Source organism: Planococcus citri, chromosome 5 (genome assembly GCF_950023065.1).
Source record: "Planococcus citri chromosome 5, ihPlaCitr1.1, whole genome shotgun sequence".
NCBI classification, from domain to species: Eukaryota; Metazoa; Arthropoda; class Insecta; order Hemiptera; family Pseudococcidae; genus Planococcus; species Planococcus citri.
This window is the reverse complement of record NC_088681.1, coordinates 50,054,309-50,072,168: the sequence shown is the minus strand read 5'-3', so window position 1 is coordinate 50,072,168 and position 17,860 is coordinate 50,054,309. Positions and strand designations below refer to the sequence as shown.

Sequence of the window (17,860 nt, the reverse complement as noted above, 5' to 3'; positions counted from 1 at the left end):
TAATTTCGTCTATTTAGTTGTAAAAAAAAAAAAAAAACCTAGTCTTTTTGGCAAACCTTTTAAAGTTTCATTTTACGCCAAAACATACACACACTCACGAAACCAGACAATAAGCCAAATAAAAAGAGAATAGCTCCGAGGGGCAGCCAGTACACGCTACACAGACAATATCTCGTTCAAAATTAGTCTAATATATCTTGGAAAAACACATTAGATGAAGGGAAATAACACAATTCCAGAGCGTAGGGTAACCAGACGCGGATGGGTGAAGACGAAGACGATTTAAAAAGGACAGTTTGACGTCCCAGCAAAGACGGCGCCAATTGTGTTGGTTAAAATAGACAAATGTATGTGCACAATGTGAATGTGTAGTATTCTGACCATTTATTCTACTTTCTGAGGTTGAGCTGTTTTTATACCAGTACTAGCGAAAAGAGAAGAGATCTGTGATCTGTGTAGCTTCGAATTGGAGGCGTATATGAAGACGTGGTGGAATCGAAATGTGTTGATTTTTTTTCCTTCGACATAACGGATACCAATTAATAACCATTCCGTGAAGTGAGAGCGGAACCGTTACCAAAAAAATCTACACGCGTGAGTATTTTTACATCGACATCGAGACATCGTCGTTGAACGGTTGAACGTTGACTTCCAGTTCTGAGTTCCCGAATATCAGAATAGTGAATGCGACGAACGGACGTTATAGTGCATTCATTGGTGAGATGGGAAATGCAACGAAAATAACCATATGTCGCTTTGACATCTGCTCGCGGTAAACAAGCTTGTATAGTTTGATTACCCTTTGAAAAAAGGCAAAAAAAACCATATAGGAAGACCGATTTCCGTTAAACTGTTTAAATTGCCAGACGATGATGAGGGAGGAATTAATATTCTATCGTTGAATCGTCGTATCGTCGACTCGAATAGGTATACCGAATCAGGTGAAAAGATCCGTGTCCAGGTCCAAGGTTGATAAATATTTGTTCGGCTAACACAGCGGTAATAAAAAGCTCAACTTGATGTGTTCCTGTTCGAAGTGATAAGCTCAGGTGTTATGCAACAGTATGAAAACAAGCACGTGAGTTCAACGAACGCGATCGATTTCAAATATCGATCAAAATAGCACAATGTTGATACTTACATGGATGAATTTCCAGCGCAGCTGATAACACAATCCATAGTAATCCGAGACACGATAATTTTAGCCATTTCATCGGAACCATGTTATTGCGGTGGAGGAAACCGTTGGCTAAAAATACAAGTAATTTACGTCTTGAAGTATGTTACTTTGACGAGTTCAAAAACAGTGCGTTAAAATTTACACGATTCTGGTTGATTGTGGTTGAACGCATAGTACGATTTTTCACCTTGTTCGTTATTTTTTTTCCAAGCATTACCGTCGATAAAATATATTCGAAACGAGATGAAAATCACGAACGATCATTGTACAAAACGCGAATTAAATTATCTGCAAAATTATAGCTCAAAAAATCGCGAACGAAACAGTCTCAACGATACTGCGAAACTCAACAAACTGAAATTTACAAAAAATTTTACAAACAAACACCACGAGCGTCTGGAGTCTGACATTACACAAAACCTATCCGCCAATCATATTGCAAGTAGCACTTTATTTATTTTTGTGCTTATCATCATCCTTTCAATTCGAACTAGTTTGAATGTATAAATGATCAATAAAGTAAAAAAATAGACGTAGATGACTGTTTAATTCAGCACGAAATGAAAATAATGAAGTAATCACAAAATTTAAATCTCATACTATGTATGTTGAAAAAGTAGTTTGTTACCAAAATAGATAACAGTCAATCTCACTTTGAAACATCATTCATTTCAGATTTCAGAAAAAGCGAACTGGTAAAGTATAAGTAAGAGAGAAGATGATGATTATAATAATGATTTAAATAATTAAATTGAAGGACTTTGAGAAGTGTGAGCAATTGAATTTGAAAACGCCTTCCTTCTTCCCAAGTACGAGGTCTTGAATGGATGATGTTTCAAGAGTATGAATTTATTTTCTTCAAATGCGTTCGAAGTGCTGTATATTTCGCAAAATCTTTCCGCACAAATGTCATAGGTACTATTGAAATTAGATAAATAAAAAACTAAGTAAACCGTTTTCATTACGTATTCTTTTAATAATCAGTAACATCACAACACACACATGAAAATCAACGATCTTAGTGATCTTACCAAGTCAATTTGGACATGTTTTTACTTTTTTTCATTTTCAAAGCGACATTTGAATTGATGGAAGTATATTAATTTTATTTATTCATCTATTTCATCATAGAAATTTTACATTTTTGATGTTTTTTTTCAAAATTGAGTTCGTTAGCATCTGATAATATGATATTCAAACGTGATAACGAGAAACTCCTCCCTAACAGATTCTGATTGGCGGATAGGTTTTGTGTAATGTCAGACTCCAGACGCTCGTACAAACACCTAACGTTCTTTTGTTTTCGAGGTTCGTAAACATGACGTCACGATCGACGCGACACTAGCGCTGATTTCATGTAAACTAAGAAAACAGTGTTACCATAAATATGGAAATCAAAGTGGGTACGAATTACACGTTGATAATGAAGTTGGAAATTCGGCGTTGAATCTGATTTAAATGATTTAAATCGATTTTAATTGTTTTAAATACATATTAGGATGAATATTAATCCGTTTAAAATTCTAATTAATCAATCGAGTACAAAAATCTCATTCATTCTTGGCAGTAAGTGAGGGAGAAATCTGAAAATCTCAAGATGGAACTTACTGCAAGTTTACAAACAAAATGCAAAGATAAGGAAAACGGTGATAAAAAAAATTAAAATTGAGTAAATTGAGCTATTGAACTGAAAAAACACTTTCAATAAACGTAAAATCACCACTTCGCGATAATTCTGACATCTTCAACGCTTCCCTAATCCATCGCAGTCAGAAATGGGCCATCACAAGAAGAAGAAAAAGCATAAATCCAAGCATCGCCGACGCTCCAGCAGCGACTCTGATTCTGCAAATGAACGTTCCAAGAAGCAAAAGGTAATCGGTCCTTGTATGCCTACAGTTTTACAACCTTCGAAGGCTCCAGATCCATCGACATCTTCGGAACCAAGACCTTCATCATCTAGTCATAGTGACTCGTACGGTCCTCAGCTACCGCCAAATTTGACCGGCCCTCAACTGCCACCTCATTTGACTAGTTCTCAACCTTCGACTGATGTGAGTGGTCCTCAACCTCCATCAGATTTCACCGGTCCTCAACTACCACCTCAACTAGTTGGCCCTCAACTACCTCCTCATCTAAGTAAAGCAAAGGTAGCCGATACAAGACCACGAGCTGCTCAGAAAGAAGATGACGATGACGACGTCGGTGACATTATAGGACCTTTACCAGGCAATGTACAAAGCTCTAGCAGCGTTCAGCAAGCACTAGATGAACGAGCAGAGATTCTGAAATATGAATTCCTGTTGAAAGTAAGCGTAATTTTCTTTGCAACAATTTCAAATACACGTTTATTAACTCTCAACTCTTTCTTAGGGTACCGGAGACGAAGACATAACCGCTCGTGAAACCTGGATGACCGAATTACCACCCGAAAAAGCCAACTATTTCGGTCTAGGACCGCGTAAATTCAGAGCCACCAACAAGACCGGTGATCCGAAGAACCGAGCTTTATGGACAGAAACACCTTTGGATAAAAATAAATCACAACAAGAGGTAACTCGATGCCAAATTTTTAATACATATTAAAACAACACTCTAGCTACACATTAGTAAAATAAAACGTTAATCACAAAGAAAAATAAAACTATACATCAACTTATAACCATAGTTACAACAGTTTTGATTGTGACGCAAACCTCACGATGGTACGAATCCGGCAGCTGATCATATATTTCACATTAAATTACACCTTTCAAGATCAAAAACCACATTGGAAGCACATCATTTAATAATTTATCTTTTGAAAGAAAAACAATAATAAACAAATGACAAAAGAAAAAAAAAAAGGAAAAAAACTGCAAAATTACAACCATCTGTGACTAGATAATAAATGCTGAGCGGAATGCCGTTCTTTTTAGAATATTTTTTCACGTTTTGAAAGCACAACCTTGTTGAACAAATACACAAAAATGTGGTAAAATTGCTTTAAATAGTAAATACTGATTTTTCAAATCATATCTTTCCTCAGGAACCGGTCGATGATACGAACGCATTCGAAGAACTCGTCGTCGAACAACGTAATAAAATAATGGATCAAATTGTAAAGAAAACCGAAGAAAAAAAAGATAAAAAATCATTGCTCGAAATACATCGAGAGAAATTAAAGAAGAAAAAACAAGTAAGTAAACAGCAAGCCACTTAACATTTAATACTGATGTAAAAAAAAAAAAACTTCAAAAACACCGTCTTTTTCAATCCGGATCTTATAAATATAACAATTAAAAAACGAAAACTCAGTTCGGGCGAAACATTCAACATTTAACTGGCACATCGAATAAATTATAGGAACTCAAGCCCAAAAATTTCAAGGGGAAAAAAATTTCAGCTATTTACACCACATCAAGCAAGCATGATTTCGTTACTCGAATACAATTCGTATGTGGTTCTTCATTTTTTTAGCTTTATAAAAACAAAACAAAAAAAAAGATAAATTTTTGTCATGGCTTGACATAATAATAATATGGAATGTAGCGTGTGTGTTGGCCATGAATCATTTTCAAAGGAATGTTACGTTAAAAACAATAAGTTAATATTTTTATCCGATATTTTATCACCAACAACTGGTAACTTTACAGTAAGGATTAGGATAATAAAAATAAAAAATCAAACAAATAACCGAAAAAAAAAACAAAAAACAAACAAAGGTCATACAATAAAACCAATGGGCAAAATATACATATTTTTTCGACACCTATCGTATCAGTATGAATTTAAGTACTGCGATGAGTATTCTCCGTTTTAACGGCTTCTTCGGTATCGTTGCTGCTTAAATTATTATCACAGGCCTGTGTAGCTGTACCTGAACATATAACGGAAAAATCAATATATTAATTTATTTATTTTACACTTTCTTTGCAGGAAAGCAAAGATGGCAAGGGGGAGAGGAGACCGTTCGATCGTGACGTAGATTTAGAAGTTAATAAATTCGACGAGGCTCAGAAAAAATCTATGCTGAAGAAATCCCAACTTTTAGATAGCAGATTTGCACATAGCAAATCGAAATACCTATAAATTATTTATTGATGTTCTGTAATGTAATATTGTATTCGTGTGAAGTATTGTGATTATCAAGTGTGTAAAATATTGTTTAAGTACCTTAGGGAATTTTTCGAACTTCCACTCTGCGGTTTGAACATAACCGAGCTTGATCGAAAGAGCATAAATATTGTCCTGAAACTCTCGTAACCAAAATTTCAGATGCTCAAGTTTATTTTTGGATTTTTTGGCAAATTTAAAAAAATTCAAAAAATTCAAAAAATTCAAAAAAGCTGTTTCAATTATTATTTTTGGAACACGGTGTAGCAGTGCGATTAAATCCTTCAATTCAACTCCCACTCATTTACAGCTACTAGTTTTGAGCCATTTTGGAGTCTGCAGCAATTCTTCAAATTTCTCTAGAAATTTCAAACCACTCTGGAATGGCCAAAAATGAACTTTAGCTTCAATAAGTTTTCTCTGTGTCCATTGGACATTCTCTCGATCGTTTTAGATATTACTTCAAAATTTCAGAGGTGCCAGTTTAAAAATTAATTTTTGAACAATTTGTGAATTCCAGAAAAATTAAAAAACTCCTGGAATTTCGGAGTAACCATTTAAAATAGCGAAGGGGGTGCCCTATAAGCGCCGACCAAAGTCATAGGGGCCAAAGTTCATTATTGGCCCTCCCAGGGCAATTTCAAATATCTGAAAAAAATTCGAAAAATCACTGGAGGCTCTAGATTGGTCCGAAACTAGTAAATGTTGATGCATGGGAGTTGAATTTGAACAAATTATCCACATTAGTTCACTTTTCACTTTGCTGAAAAAAATTTGAAAAAATTTTAAACTCTCCCTAAAACATTTTTTTTTCATTTTTCAAATTTTTAACAATTTGTCAAAAATTCAAAAAAAAACTTCATCACCTGAAATTTTGGTTCCGAGGTTTTAGGACTTGTTTTTTCGATCCTGTTCGTTTCCTTCAAATCGTTGAGTGTGGGTTCAGAAACTTTTCTGGTTAGTAAAAGGAATATGAATATTAAAATAAACTATTGAAAAGAAGAGTAAAAAACATGTTCTCGATTTTTTTTACCCAATAATTAATCGTCTAAAAAAGAAAGAATTCAGATTTTTAGTCCTCGTGTTTATTTAGAAAGACTCCAATAGGGATTTGAAATCAGAAATTTGATCAAATTATCACTGATCGTGAAATGTGAAGAGGAGGGAAAAGGGAAATTTGAAACCCTGAATCAGACCACGATTTTTGGAAAAAACATGGTCTGAAAGTCTCACAACCAAATTTTCAGCTGCACAAATTGATTTTTCAATTTTTTGAAAATTTAAATTTGACCATTTTTGGCGATCTATGATTTTTTTAAAATGCACAATAATTATTCAGTAAAAATTATGGAAATTAGTCCTGAAACTAATATCAACTCCCTCGAACAGAATTTCGCGATTTCTACACCTTCTGGAGCCACCAGCATGATTTTCGATTTCTACAGAATTTGAAATTTTTTTCTAGAAGGTGTGAACATCTATTTGGGCTGCTGAAAATCGAGTCGTAAGTTATCCTCGATCTTGTTTAAAGGATTTATCCACATTTGGACCGATTTCCAAGTGGACAGCTCAAGTGAATTTTTTGACCATAATTTTAGGAGAAAAAAAAATTCAAAAAATCAAAATTTTGTAGCTCATAGGAAAATTTTGGGCACAAATTGCTGTATCTTGTTTAATACTCCACCCCCTCCACCTCAATTACGAGACTTTGAGACATTCTGGAGCCTCCAGCGCGATGTTCGATTTCTCCAGAATTTAAAGATTTTTTCATAAAGCCTGAAAATCAATTTGAGCAGCTAAAATCAAGCAGTGGCTCAAGCTTGACCTATTTAAAATATTTATCCAAATTTCAACCAATTTTGTAAGACCACAATATTACAGCACAATGATTTTCAGGATCAAAAAATTACTCATACTTCTCAAAAAAAAAATTGCCTTCATCCAGAAAAGAGTCCATGTGAGAAATTCGTCTTCCTTTCGCTTTTCAGCTCACAAAACATTTCTGTAAACCATCTTAAATTCGCTCAACGTACAAATATGTATCAAAAATCCCCCAAATTACACCTCGCTCTCGACCTTGGAAAAAAATTACCACGAAAATTTCAAAGTAAGTAGTCACGTCGAGTATATCTTCAATGGGCAAGCAAACGTACGACCTTCGTGAGAAAAGTATTCGAGCAACTGGCTAGGTTATGATTAACATTACAACTTTAACGAAGCATGATCGAGTCAACGATTGGACAATTTAGCTAGTGGAACGTCGAAGGCCACAGAATATGTAATTCGAGTCATTTTTTTATAAGTAGATAATCGCGTAATAAATTTCTCTAACACTTGAACGTATTCATTCTCGAATACACAACGAGAAACAAAACCGGAGAAGGTCGATTGGGTTAATTTTTGGCGTATTTTTCGAACACCTAGTACATGAATAGGAGCTCATTAAACACGAACAAGTGTGTTTTAAAGGTATCGAACTATCGATATTAGAATATTGGCTCTTTCGTCGAGTAATTTTGAAATGAAATGGAAGGTAATCATGATGTGTGCCATTTGTTTAACAGGCTGTCAAATAGGTACGTAAAGTTCGATGTAGCGTGAAAATAAAAACATTCCGAGCCGACGTCTTCTCGTATGCACTAAAAATCTACGTCTGAAGGAAGGGATCCCTTTTTAAATCTAGGTCATTTTTAGAAGCGATGCTTACCGAGTTGATTTTTTTGAAAAACAGCGTTTTTCATAAACGATAGAAATCGATTAGCGTAGAAATCCGGTCTGTGGACAGATATGGTATCGCTATCGAAGAATACCGATTTAACGGTATGTTCGAGCTTCTTCATCATCTTGTAGCTTTGCAGGATATCGATGATACCGATGAATAGAATAACATCTTCGCCTTTATCACTTCTGGCAGGAATACCACCGGAATTCTGATGGATAACTTCTTGATTGGCTAACTGCTGATCGATGCTTTCCATCACGGTGGTATGATAAAGGTGTCTTTTTTTATTCCTATTGGCGGATAAACTAGGCCCTTCGGCGCGTACATTCGAAGGCACCGTGCCATTCGACGTGCTCGGCTCTTCTGGATTCTTTGGCGTACTATCGTTGAGTTTTTTTGATATGTTATGCATACCGATAAGTAAACTGTAGTCCATTATTTTAAAACTCTCCAACACGGTGCAATCTCTTTCGATGGTTTTGCACAGAGCGTCGTACATTTCGTGGTCGAGAATCAATCCAGTCGGATGCAGTTCCATGAAATCCAGATCTTTATAGGTCGGCGTTGATTTAGCTCGCTCCGCACTGGACGCTTTACGCTTATAAGTAGATCCTTTCAGGTCGTATTTTTCGTGTATCTCGATCCACGATGGGAACAGATTATTCATCACGACTAACCGAATGTTTTTCGAATTACAATGGTAGCAATAGAGGCCGAAGAATTTAGGCAACAGTGTTCTAGGATTCTGAACGATATTCATATAGTAACCGGGTAATAATTTTTGCAAGAATTCCGCCTCTTTGTGTGTGACTGTTTTGATGATGAACTCGTCGTCATCGGTGACGTAAAATATCGATCCGCTGGCTCCTGGGTTAGACAGCTCGCGTAAAGGTGCGCTACAAAACGACAGCATGAAATCCTCCGGCTGAATACCGAATACGTCTCGGAAATACCTGAACGCGATCGGGGCGTAGATTTTGAACGAAAATCTCGGAAATTTATGGGCAGGAGTTAGATTAGCTCCGTCGCTAGTGAACACCTTCGTCTCGACGGTCATGAAATCCTGTATGAGTAAATCTCGTTCTGGTTTCGAAGCCAAACCACCGACAGCGTATTGAATACCGAGCTGGATCGATCCCATGATCTGGTTCGAAGTTATACGTTTGTATGTAATTTCGCCTTCTTCGCCGACTCGGCGGTGACCGAGTTTTTTATCTTTATCTGATACTCTGATGGACATTTTGGCATTATTTGCAGCAGCTTGATAATCTGGCACAACTTCGTACTACGAACATCATCACAGCGATAGGTGTCATTTTACCACAGCAACAACTCTGTAATTCGAATAGAACGTACGTTATTTAACGAATAAATGATACGATTTAGGGTTAATTTTCAACCATAGCTTACTCGTTTTGTTTTTTAAGACATCGTGAACGTTGCAGCTCTTCGATTCTGGTTAACTACTGAGTTCAAACCACCGATCGATACGTCATTAACAACGTCCAATTAACCGAACGTATATCAAATTAGCACCCATTACGCTACCATACAGTTAACGCGAACTCGACAACAATCTACTTCAGTCTACGTAAAGAAGGTAAAACTATTAATATTGATAAAATTCCTGTTGCTGATAAATCCATTGAAATTTCATGATGTTGGCGCTACTGCGCGAATTTACACTGTCGTTTTGTGTTCATTCGATTCGCGTCTGTCTTGTGAATGAAAGCTTCACTTCAGGGAATTCATTCACGCACTAACAACTTATCACGATTACTGAGAACTTTTGAGGTTTCATTCGACTGAAAAGTACAGGTTAAAGTTATCAATTCGAATTAATAATTAAGAATTTGGCTGTCCTTTTCTCTTTTTCCAAACGAAAACAGATGATTACTCGTCTTGTTATCGGTTCCAAATCTGGACCATTGAATTGGATTCTAATTTGAACAACTGTCGAGTACTAATTTGCTGGTGAGGTGCAAAAGGATTTCAATGAAGAAAATAAATTATCTAGAGATGAAATGATGTGAAACCGAAAAAACATGAATAAAATATATCTCCAGCCAAAATTTTAGATGCTAAAATTCATTGAAACTTGAACGTTGCCCAAAATTTTACGAAATTCATTCTGCACTCTGATTTCAAAACGATATTCAGTCAACTGCCTGTGGTTTCAGATAGGTAGGTACTAGGTAGTTTTGGAGCTGAGCCTTTCAGCAACTTTCTGGAAATTCCTGGACTTCTGGAGTCTCCAGCAAATTTTTGAAATTCGAAATATCCATAAAATTATGCCAAATCAAGTTGGAAATTGGAAAACTGAAATTCAGTAATTTACGCTGCACTCTAAATGGATTTCAACGCAGGTACCTACTCGTAGTTTCACTGTTTCAGGTTGTTTTGGAGCATTGGCACCTACAATATTCTGAATATTAATTAGGAATCACTAATTAGTTATTTTACAGAGCCTTTTTTTTGTGGAAGGACGAGGAGCGTCCTTCAGAAAGAAAGTTCGAAAAAATCGTAAAATTACCATAGGAACAAAACAATGAAAGAATTTTTTTAAAAATGAAAAAATAAATAAATTTTGGTAATTTTTTCAAAAAATGTTGAATTTTTCTTCAGTTTAAAATTAAAACAATCTAAATATGTACAAAATCTGTCAAGGTTGTCACATTGAAATTTTTGAATAAAAAAAAAACTTGAAAAAGTAATAAAAATTTTTCATTTCAAAAATTTCAACATTTTTTTAAACAAAAACAATAAAATGAAAATAGCTGAAAAATTCACTTTTCTCGCCCTGGAGAGGGGTAAAATGAGTTTGGAAGGCTGAAACCTGCAAAAGGCACTTGTGGTACATCCTCTCGATGTACTATGAAAATTTGGACCCTCCAGGTCAATTCGGAGAGGTTGTAGGCTTTCCTAAAGGTCGAAAAACATGTAAAATGGTCAAAAAATCCACTTTTTAACTCTGGAAAGGGGTCAAATAGGGTTAGAAGGTTGAAACCCGCCAAAGGCGTATGTGGCACCATTCCATTGTACATAGGGTCAAAATCAGGGGTTTTCCACCTTTAATGGGATGGGGATGACCTAAGAATCTGAAATTTGGATATATTGTTAACAATAGCAATACTCATCAATGGTATGAATTTGGGCCATTTTCATTAATCTGGGACCAAATTATGTTTCTCCAAAAAAATGACCTTTCTGTAATTTTCAACTTTGACCCTCCAAACTGCAGGGGTCATTCTAACTCCCAAGAGAACCCCATTCCCCAAGTTTGACTTTATTCGATCAATTCTAGAACAGGCTCCAGGTCATAAAACGTGAAAAATCACCATTGGACTGAAACTTATGAATGAAATAAATAAATACGTAAAATGACTGGCTTACCGCAAATAGCCCCATTTTTTACAAAAATTCGGCTAAAAATGATTTAGGTACATTGATTTTTTCTCAAAACACAGCGGGGGGAGGGGATGAAAATCCCCCCTTCCCAGGAAGGAAATACCAAAGAAGGTCTCTAGTTATTTTAGTTATTTAGCAGCATTTTGAATGGTGATGAAATTGTGCTCAAAATGCACAAAAAATTGTTAAAAACACATTAAAATGATGCAAGGCGATAAAAATGCATTAAAATTTCAAAGGAACCTAACATTGATAAAACATTAGTAAAATTTGACAAAAAATCATGAGAAAGCAGCGAAAATTTCTTAATACTTATGCTGTAAAGTTGTAAAAAAAACATCCAAAAAAGCAATAAAATCACTAAAAACTGCCATAAAAATGTATCATTTCAGCAAAATTTGGCAAAAATGCACGAAAAAATGTGAGAAACGGATTAAATTGAATTAAAGTCACCCAAAATTCACAAAAAAAAAGTTGAAAAAATGCGTTAAAATAATGTAAAAATAGCCCAAAATGGATTAAAATCATGGAAAATCACCCAAAACTGAAGCCAATGAAATGAATAAAATTTTTCTGAAATGCGTGGATCAATGATAAAGTGTAAAAATGTTGAAGGCTGCAAAAAAATGCAATAAAATTACCAGTGTTGGCAAAACTTTTACATTTCAGTTCAAGTTTTCAGTTTTCCATTTCAGTTTTAGTTTTCATCATTTCTTGAGGTTCAAAAATAAATGAAAAAAGATGAATTTTTCTTATCTTTCATGAATTTTCATACACAAATTTGCTACTTGGCAACAAAAATTTCAAATTTCAAATTCAAACTCAAAAATTATGAAGAAATATGGGCATCATATTTGCTGTCGTGAATGTCGTGATGGCAAAACTTTTACATTTCAGTTCAAGTTTTCAGTTTTTAGTTTCAGTTTTATTTTTTTCAGTTTTCAGTTTGAGTTTCATTTTTTTCTGTTCAAGTTTTAGTTTTAGTTTTTCTCATTTCAGTTCTAGTTTCAGTTTTTCATCACTGAAAATTACTAAAAAAAATAACCAAAAAAAGATTAAACATTGGTAAAATTACTAAAATTAGTCAAAAATCCATGAAAGTGTCAAAAACATTTAAAAATCTGTAAACACCCAAAAAACAATAAAATCACTACATATTCCAAAAAATATGAAATTTTAAGCAGACTTTATTAAAACCATTTTTTAAAAATGATTTTGCAATGTTTTATTTTTGCGTTGGAGCGGTTTCAAAGATTGTTTTATATTTATTTCATCACTTTTTTTTTTTTCAGATTTTACATTATTTCCACACGTTTTTAAATTTTAACACTCTCATAAGTCATAAGCATATTTTTGATCATTCTCCCGGAATTTTTCATTTTTTTTTCATTTCGTCACTATTTGTTCATTTTAGTGATCTTTATATATTTTTTTCTTTGTGAGTTTATATAGGTAACTTTGTCATGTAGGTATTTTTGACAAATACATTTTACTTGAAATTTTACCATTTTTGGCGATTTACAGTTTTTCATTATTTTTCAAATTATTGTTCAAAATTCTATCCAATCCATCGCAGTACATTCAGTTTTGGAAAAAATACGGGAGAAACAAGTGAAATTAGTGATGATTTCCAGCGAGTCACATATAGGTACCTATTTACATCATGAATAGATAATATACCCACCTGGAACAATTTTTTCCCCAAAATATTTTTAAAATAATATCAACCTTTGAATTAAAACTCAAAAAATGAACTTGTCACATCAAAAATGAGAGTTCAATATAATAAATTATAATTATTCGAAGCTTTTGTAATTTTTTCCTCGTTTTGCAATTCGCTTAGGCTAGTTTTTTTTCAAAATTGAAATTCCAAAATAATTTACTGTTTGAAGTTTTAAAGTTTGAATGAAGGCCAGAAAAATAAGCTTCTCACTCCTAAAATGATGTTGTTCTTGAAGCACAATTATTAATTTTTGGAAAATGAAAGTTTTTTTTTACAAAAAAAATCGAAGGTTTAAATGTGACGTGACCTCACCATGAAAATTCTCCAGATAAATGATTAAAATAGCATATTACAGCATTGGATCCAAATTCATCCAATTACGACAACGATGCATAATGACAGATGATAATTCTGTAATCGACTTTCTTCTCACTTACACATATTTTCTAAGAACAAACACGTCTAAGATAATAAAAATAACAATTACCAATACCTAATTAACCTTTAATTAATTTTTTCAATCCAAAAGGTACGAAAAAAAAGGCAAACAAAATATTCCAAATAGGTACTCGTTTCTTACCTACTTCTTATTTATTTGCATTTTTTATCATCGACAAAAATGTAAACAAAATCACTGATATGACGTCACAATAATTCATAAAAAAAAATTGAAACATCATTAAAATTGGAAAACTAATTTAGGATGAGAATGTAAACTATTTTTGATTAATCAACGTTTCACGATTAATTAACGTAAAATACTTTTTTGTTATGTACTACGTATGGAAAGGATCACGTCCTTAACAATCGCCCCAAGTACGATAGATTCGAAGCTGCTGTACAAGTCATGTGTTTGTGGCAAGTAATTCGCGATAAAATTCAAACTAAATGAGTTAATTAAATTGGCACAGATAACAGTTTGATACTACGTGCTAATAAAATTAGTTATTTAGAGGATACGAGGTTCTTTATGGTGTTAGTTTTTTCTTTCATCTGATACAAATTCACCTGGTAGGCATGTGTTTAATGGACTCGATACAGAGTCTTCAAGTAGTAGTATGTTATACGTAAAATAAACCATCGTGTTTTTTCGTATTTTCCAGCTCGATGGATCTAAGAGATAAAGAAAACATCAGTAGAATATCTCCGCTGTCTCTGAAAGGGTCGAATTACCATCATCTATGGTTAAGGAATAGAGAACTAGGCCAGAAAAGTGCACCCGGTATGACCGACAGAATGCACAAAGAGATGTACTCGTTTATTCGACCAATAGCTCGTTGGGAGAGTTCGATGTCGTCCAAAGTAGCTGTACCAGGATGTATATTTAATTTGGAGTTTTCACCCGATGGGTAAACTGATCTAATCACAAGTAGAAATTTAACTATACGATGGATTTTTCTCAACGTGGTTTTCATTTTTTTCCTCTAGATCTATTATGGCTGCTGCTTGTGAAAAACGTAGTGTACAGTTATTCGATCCGATTTCACAAACTCACTTTCATTCTATCGATAACGCCCATAATGATTGCGTTAACTGCGTCAGGTTGGTAGTTGAAAAACTCCTCCATCAAAATGGCACCTTTATTCGAATTCGAAGCTAATCTTAACTGGTATTTTTGTCCTTTAGGTTTCTAGATTCGCGTATGTTCGCCACGTGTAGCGATGATAAAACCGTAGCGTTATGGGATACGAGAAATTTAAAGACTCGTATTCGAGTCTTAAATGGGCACGAGAATTGGGTGAAAAATGTCGAATATTCTAAAGATGATAAGTTACTGGTGACTTCTGGTTTCGATGGACAAATATTCACTTGGGATATTAACAGGTGAGTTGAATTAGAGTGAATTTCGTATATACGAAGATAACGTTGATTGTGAAAATGAATCTGAATTTACAGCTACACCGAACGTGGACTTCTGTATAAACGAGTTTTCCAAACGAATGGGCTTATGAGGATGAATTTACTTCCAGATGCTAGTAAAATGGTCATTTGCACAACCGGTGGATATATAATGGTCGTTCATAACCTAAATTTGCAAACACTGCAGAGTGATTTACAAGGCTTTAAGGTATTTGTGTTGGTAATCGTGCATTGCAGTGATGTTAATTCAGGAGTACGGTAATGAAGATGGTTTGTATTTGTTTAATTACAGCCGAACATGTATAGACTGATGCAAATAAGTGAAACTACCATACCAGTTGCAGCCAAACACACGCATTTGTTTAATAGACGTAGGGATCGAAATCGTGTCGAGTTTATTACCGATTTCCCCCCGAAAGATGAAGCTGAAACGATCTCCTCTTTACAGGTATTTTTTGTCGAAAGGATATCGAATATTATTATCAAACTAGTCACCTTCAGTCTCTTAGCTAAGTTTTATTCTTTGAAAAATGGTTTATCGCATATTTTACTCAAATTTCTGCTCATTTTCAGATTCACCCTCAAGGTTGGTGCGCTCTAACACGCAACGTTACCTCAGACGAACGTTCCGAATGGACTTGCGTTCACGATATTCAAGATTCCTTAAATACTGATAGCGATTCCGAAAAGTACGACTAGTTGCATACTTTTTAGCTCAACTGTCGCCAGATTTCTTAATAACATCTCTTCGTGATGTTTCAGGGAAGACGAATGTTCGGCTCAAGCAGCAACCTCTCACGATTCCGATCGAACCAACGGAGCCAGCAGCTCTAGTCCTAGCAACCCCGAACCCTTCCACATGTTTGCTCCGGAAGTAAACACTTCGCCTTCTTCAGACCTATGGGAAGCTCTAATAACCATTCACGAATCACGTGACCGATCAAACGTCTTAGTTAATCTACCACCCCATCCTACCCATCACGAATTCCACAACCATATCCGGGTGATTCGCACGTCATCCGGTTTAGAAGAGCAGTACATGTACGAAGAAGAGGTCAACTCATCGGACGCTAATTCGTCGAGCAATTCGAACGATTCTTCTCCTTTCAGCCCATCTTCATCTCCGTACACTCCCGGTTCGGCGGCAGCTCATTCCGACGAAGGCGAGCCCAGTGAAGGATCCAGTTCGTACGCCAGTCACGGTAACGCGTTGCTTATACTCGGTCCTTGGGCGTCGAACGGACGTAATTCCAGGGGCCAACGAAAGACCAAGTTCCAAAATCAAATACCTCCCAATCACCAAGTGCACCGTAATACCAATCGTCTGACGCATTTTATCGAAGAAACCAACGCCGGTAAAGGATTCATCAAGGAGTTGGGATTCTCCCAAGACGGTCGCATCATTTGCTCGCCGTATAGCTTCGGTATTAGATTATTAGCATTTAATGACTCGTGTTCCGAGCTGAGTACCTGCGTTAACGATAAACCGGTCCAGTTGCATGAGCTGGGCACCAGTACCATTCACAGCGATATTGTGCTGTGCAGCAAGTTCTCCTCTAGACATTGTCTCCTCGCGTCTGGATGCCAATCCGGACATATTATTTGGTACCAGCCTGTTTTGTAAAGAAACGTTTTACCCTTTGGACGTTTTCATAGTTATTATCTCGCTCGAAGTGAAATTCGCCGACTTCAAGTCTCGTTCAGTTCTCAAATTTATTGAAAAAGTTACCAGCATTTTAATATTTTACAACTCGATTTAAGTGAAGTATTTTCTATAATTTCAAGTTATGACGATCTACATATTTATAACGTGAAATTATCGGAAACTTATAGGACTCCAAATCTATTTCGAAAGTCTCGAGCAGTATTTTAAAATTTTTTTACACTTCAAAAATATTAAATAGAATGTAATATTTTGGTGTAATTAACGTTTGATAACATTTTCAATTTGTAAAGTAGAAGACTGATCAAGAATTTAAGAATCGATTATGAACAGTTTTTACCTATCTCACAAATTCTGGAGCATAAATTTCCATTTCTGGGACTGAAAATAGTGTCTAAAGCGTTAAAAAGATAGGTAAGTAATACACTCGAGCATAAATATTTATGTGAAATTTCATCCTCGACCCATTCTCTATTTTCTCCTCCCATATACTTGTAATTTTTACATTTTCGTACTCGTTCTTCGTCAAACGTTTGTACGTATAATTACGTGTTTTACTCTCCTTTGTTCTCCCTTCCTGTTCCTACCTCAGTAGTCCCGTTTTTCTGTTCTTCACTTCCTTCATCTTCGTCAGCGAGTAAGTTTGCTGTTGCGTCGTGTCTCTCTTGTTTCTGGTCATTTATAATAATTATTAACGTAGATCATAGTCGAATACGTTATTTTTATATTAAATTATCATGTTACAGTACAATTTTTAGTACGAATTTACATATGTATAATGTATATTTTCTCTCTCTCTTTCTTCTCTTATTACCAGACCTCACGACAATCGATTTTAATTAACTTTCGTCAAGTGAGGTACATTGGTTCTCTTTTTTTTCTCATGATTTACTTATTTAGATTTGTATACATTGGAAATTTTTTTCCGTATTTTTTTTCTCTTGTTTTGTTTATTTAATTAGAAGATATATTTTTTTTGCGCTGTTCTATTGGTTGTCGCTATTGTATAAAATATTAATATAAATAGTTGTATTGTATGACTTTTATTATGCATCATTATTAATGTTCTCCTATGAATAAGGGAACCTTTACAAAATTACAATTCATCAACTCTGATCGAGCTGAAATTTGGCTCACTGAAAGAGCAGGTCACTCAGACCCCAGAACCAAATTTTCAGCTGCCGAAATTGATTTTTCGATTCTGAGCGA

The 17,860-nt window shown here is 34.9% G+C and overlaps 4 protein-coding genes across 4 annotated transcripts in view; 2 read left to right on the top strand and 2 right to left on the bottom strand.

The window, feature by feature from the left end:
- The window catches only part of Meltrin (meltrin), an 87,527-nt gene extending 85,974 nt beyond the window's left edge, over positions 1-1,553 (bottom strand). The window contains exon 1 of the mRNA XM_065369135.1: positions 1,142-1,553. Within this exon, the coding sequence (XP_065225207.1) occupies positions 1,142-1,223 (82 nt within the window). The 5' untranslated portion in view covers positions 1,224-1,553. The remainder of the gene's footprint in view (positions 1-1,141) is intronic.
- Positions 1,554-2,703: 1,150 nt separating this feature from the next.
- LOC135849015 (GPALPP motifs-containing protein 1) lies at positions 2,704-6,287 on the top strand. Its single transcript, XM_065369142.1, has 4 exons — positions 2,704-3,489; positions 3,554-3,733; positions 4,209-4,358; positions 5,099-6,287. Exons 1-4 carry the CDS (start codon positions 2,956-2,958, stop codon positions 5,249-5,251), a joined length of 1,017 nt encoding a protein of 338 aa, XP_065225214.1. The 5' UTR covers positions 2,704-2,955; the 3' UTR covers positions 5,252-6,287.
- LOC135849014 (phosphatidylinositol 4-phosphate 5-kinase type-1 gamma-like) lies at positions 3,735-9,904 on the bottom strand. The gene is made up of 3 exons (XM_065369141.1): positions 9,408-9,904; positions 7,983-9,331; positions 3,735-5,039 (listed from the first exon to the last, which is right to left on the bottom strand). The coding sequence occupies exons 2-3, from the start codon at positions 9,235-9,237 to the stop codon at positions 4,951-4,953; spliced, it is 1,344 nt and encodes a 447-aa protein (XP_065225213.1). The 5' UTR covers positions 9,238-9,331; positions 9,408-9,904; the 3' UTR covers positions 3,735-4,950.
- Positions 9,905-13,779: 3,875 nt separating this feature from the next.
- On the top strand, positions 13,780-17,688 carry LOC135849012 (DDB1- and CUL4-associated factor 10). The gene is made up of 8 exons (XM_065369138.1): positions 13,780-14,139; positions 14,232-14,477; positions 14,557-14,670; positions 14,755-14,952; positions 15,025-15,196; positions 15,281-15,436; positions 15,562-15,677; positions 15,751-17,688. Exons 2-8 carry the CDS (start codon positions 14,236-14,238, stop codon positions 16,610-16,612), a joined length of 1,860 nt encoding a protein of 619 aa, XP_065225210.1. The 5' UTR covers positions 13,780-14,139; positions 14,232-14,235; the 3' UTR covers positions 16,613-17,688.
- Positions 17,689-17,860: the final 172 nt, after the last annotated feature.

Bases quoted from the DNA above. Each gene is read 5' to 3' on its own strand.
- LOC135849015 (XM_065369142.1), top strand. From the start codon at position 2,956: ATGGGCCATCACAAGAAGAAGAAAAAGCATAAATCCAAGCATCGCCGA. The intron at 3,490-3,553 runs GTAAGCGTAATT...ACTCTTTCTTAG, and splicing joins AATATGAATTCCTGTTGAAA to GGTACCGGAGACGAAGACAT. The intron at 4,359-5,098 runs GTAAGTAAACAG...CTTTCTTTGCAG, and splicing joins AATTAAAGAAGAAAAAACAA to GAAAGCAAAGATGGCAAGGG.
- LOC135849014 (XM_065369141.1), bottom strand. From the start codon at position 9,237: ATGTCCATCAGAGTATCAGATAAAGATAAAAAACTCGGTCACCGCCGA. The intron at 5,040-7,982 runs GTAAGCATCGCT...TTATATGTTCAG, and splicing joins TTTTCAAAAAAATCAACTCG to GTACAGCTACACAGGCCTGT.
- LOC135849012 (XM_065369138.1), top strand. From the start codon at position 14,236: ATGGATCTAAGAGATAAAGAAAACATCAGTAGAATATCTCCGCTGTCT. The intron at 14,671-14,754 runs GTTGGTAGTTGA...TTTGTCCTTTAG, and splicing joins GATTGCGTTAACTGCGTCAG to GTTTCTAGATTCGCGTATGT. The intron at 14,953-15,024 runs GTGAGTTGAATT...CTGAATTTACAG, and splicing joins TTCACTTGGGATATTAACAG to CTACACCGAACGTGGACTTC.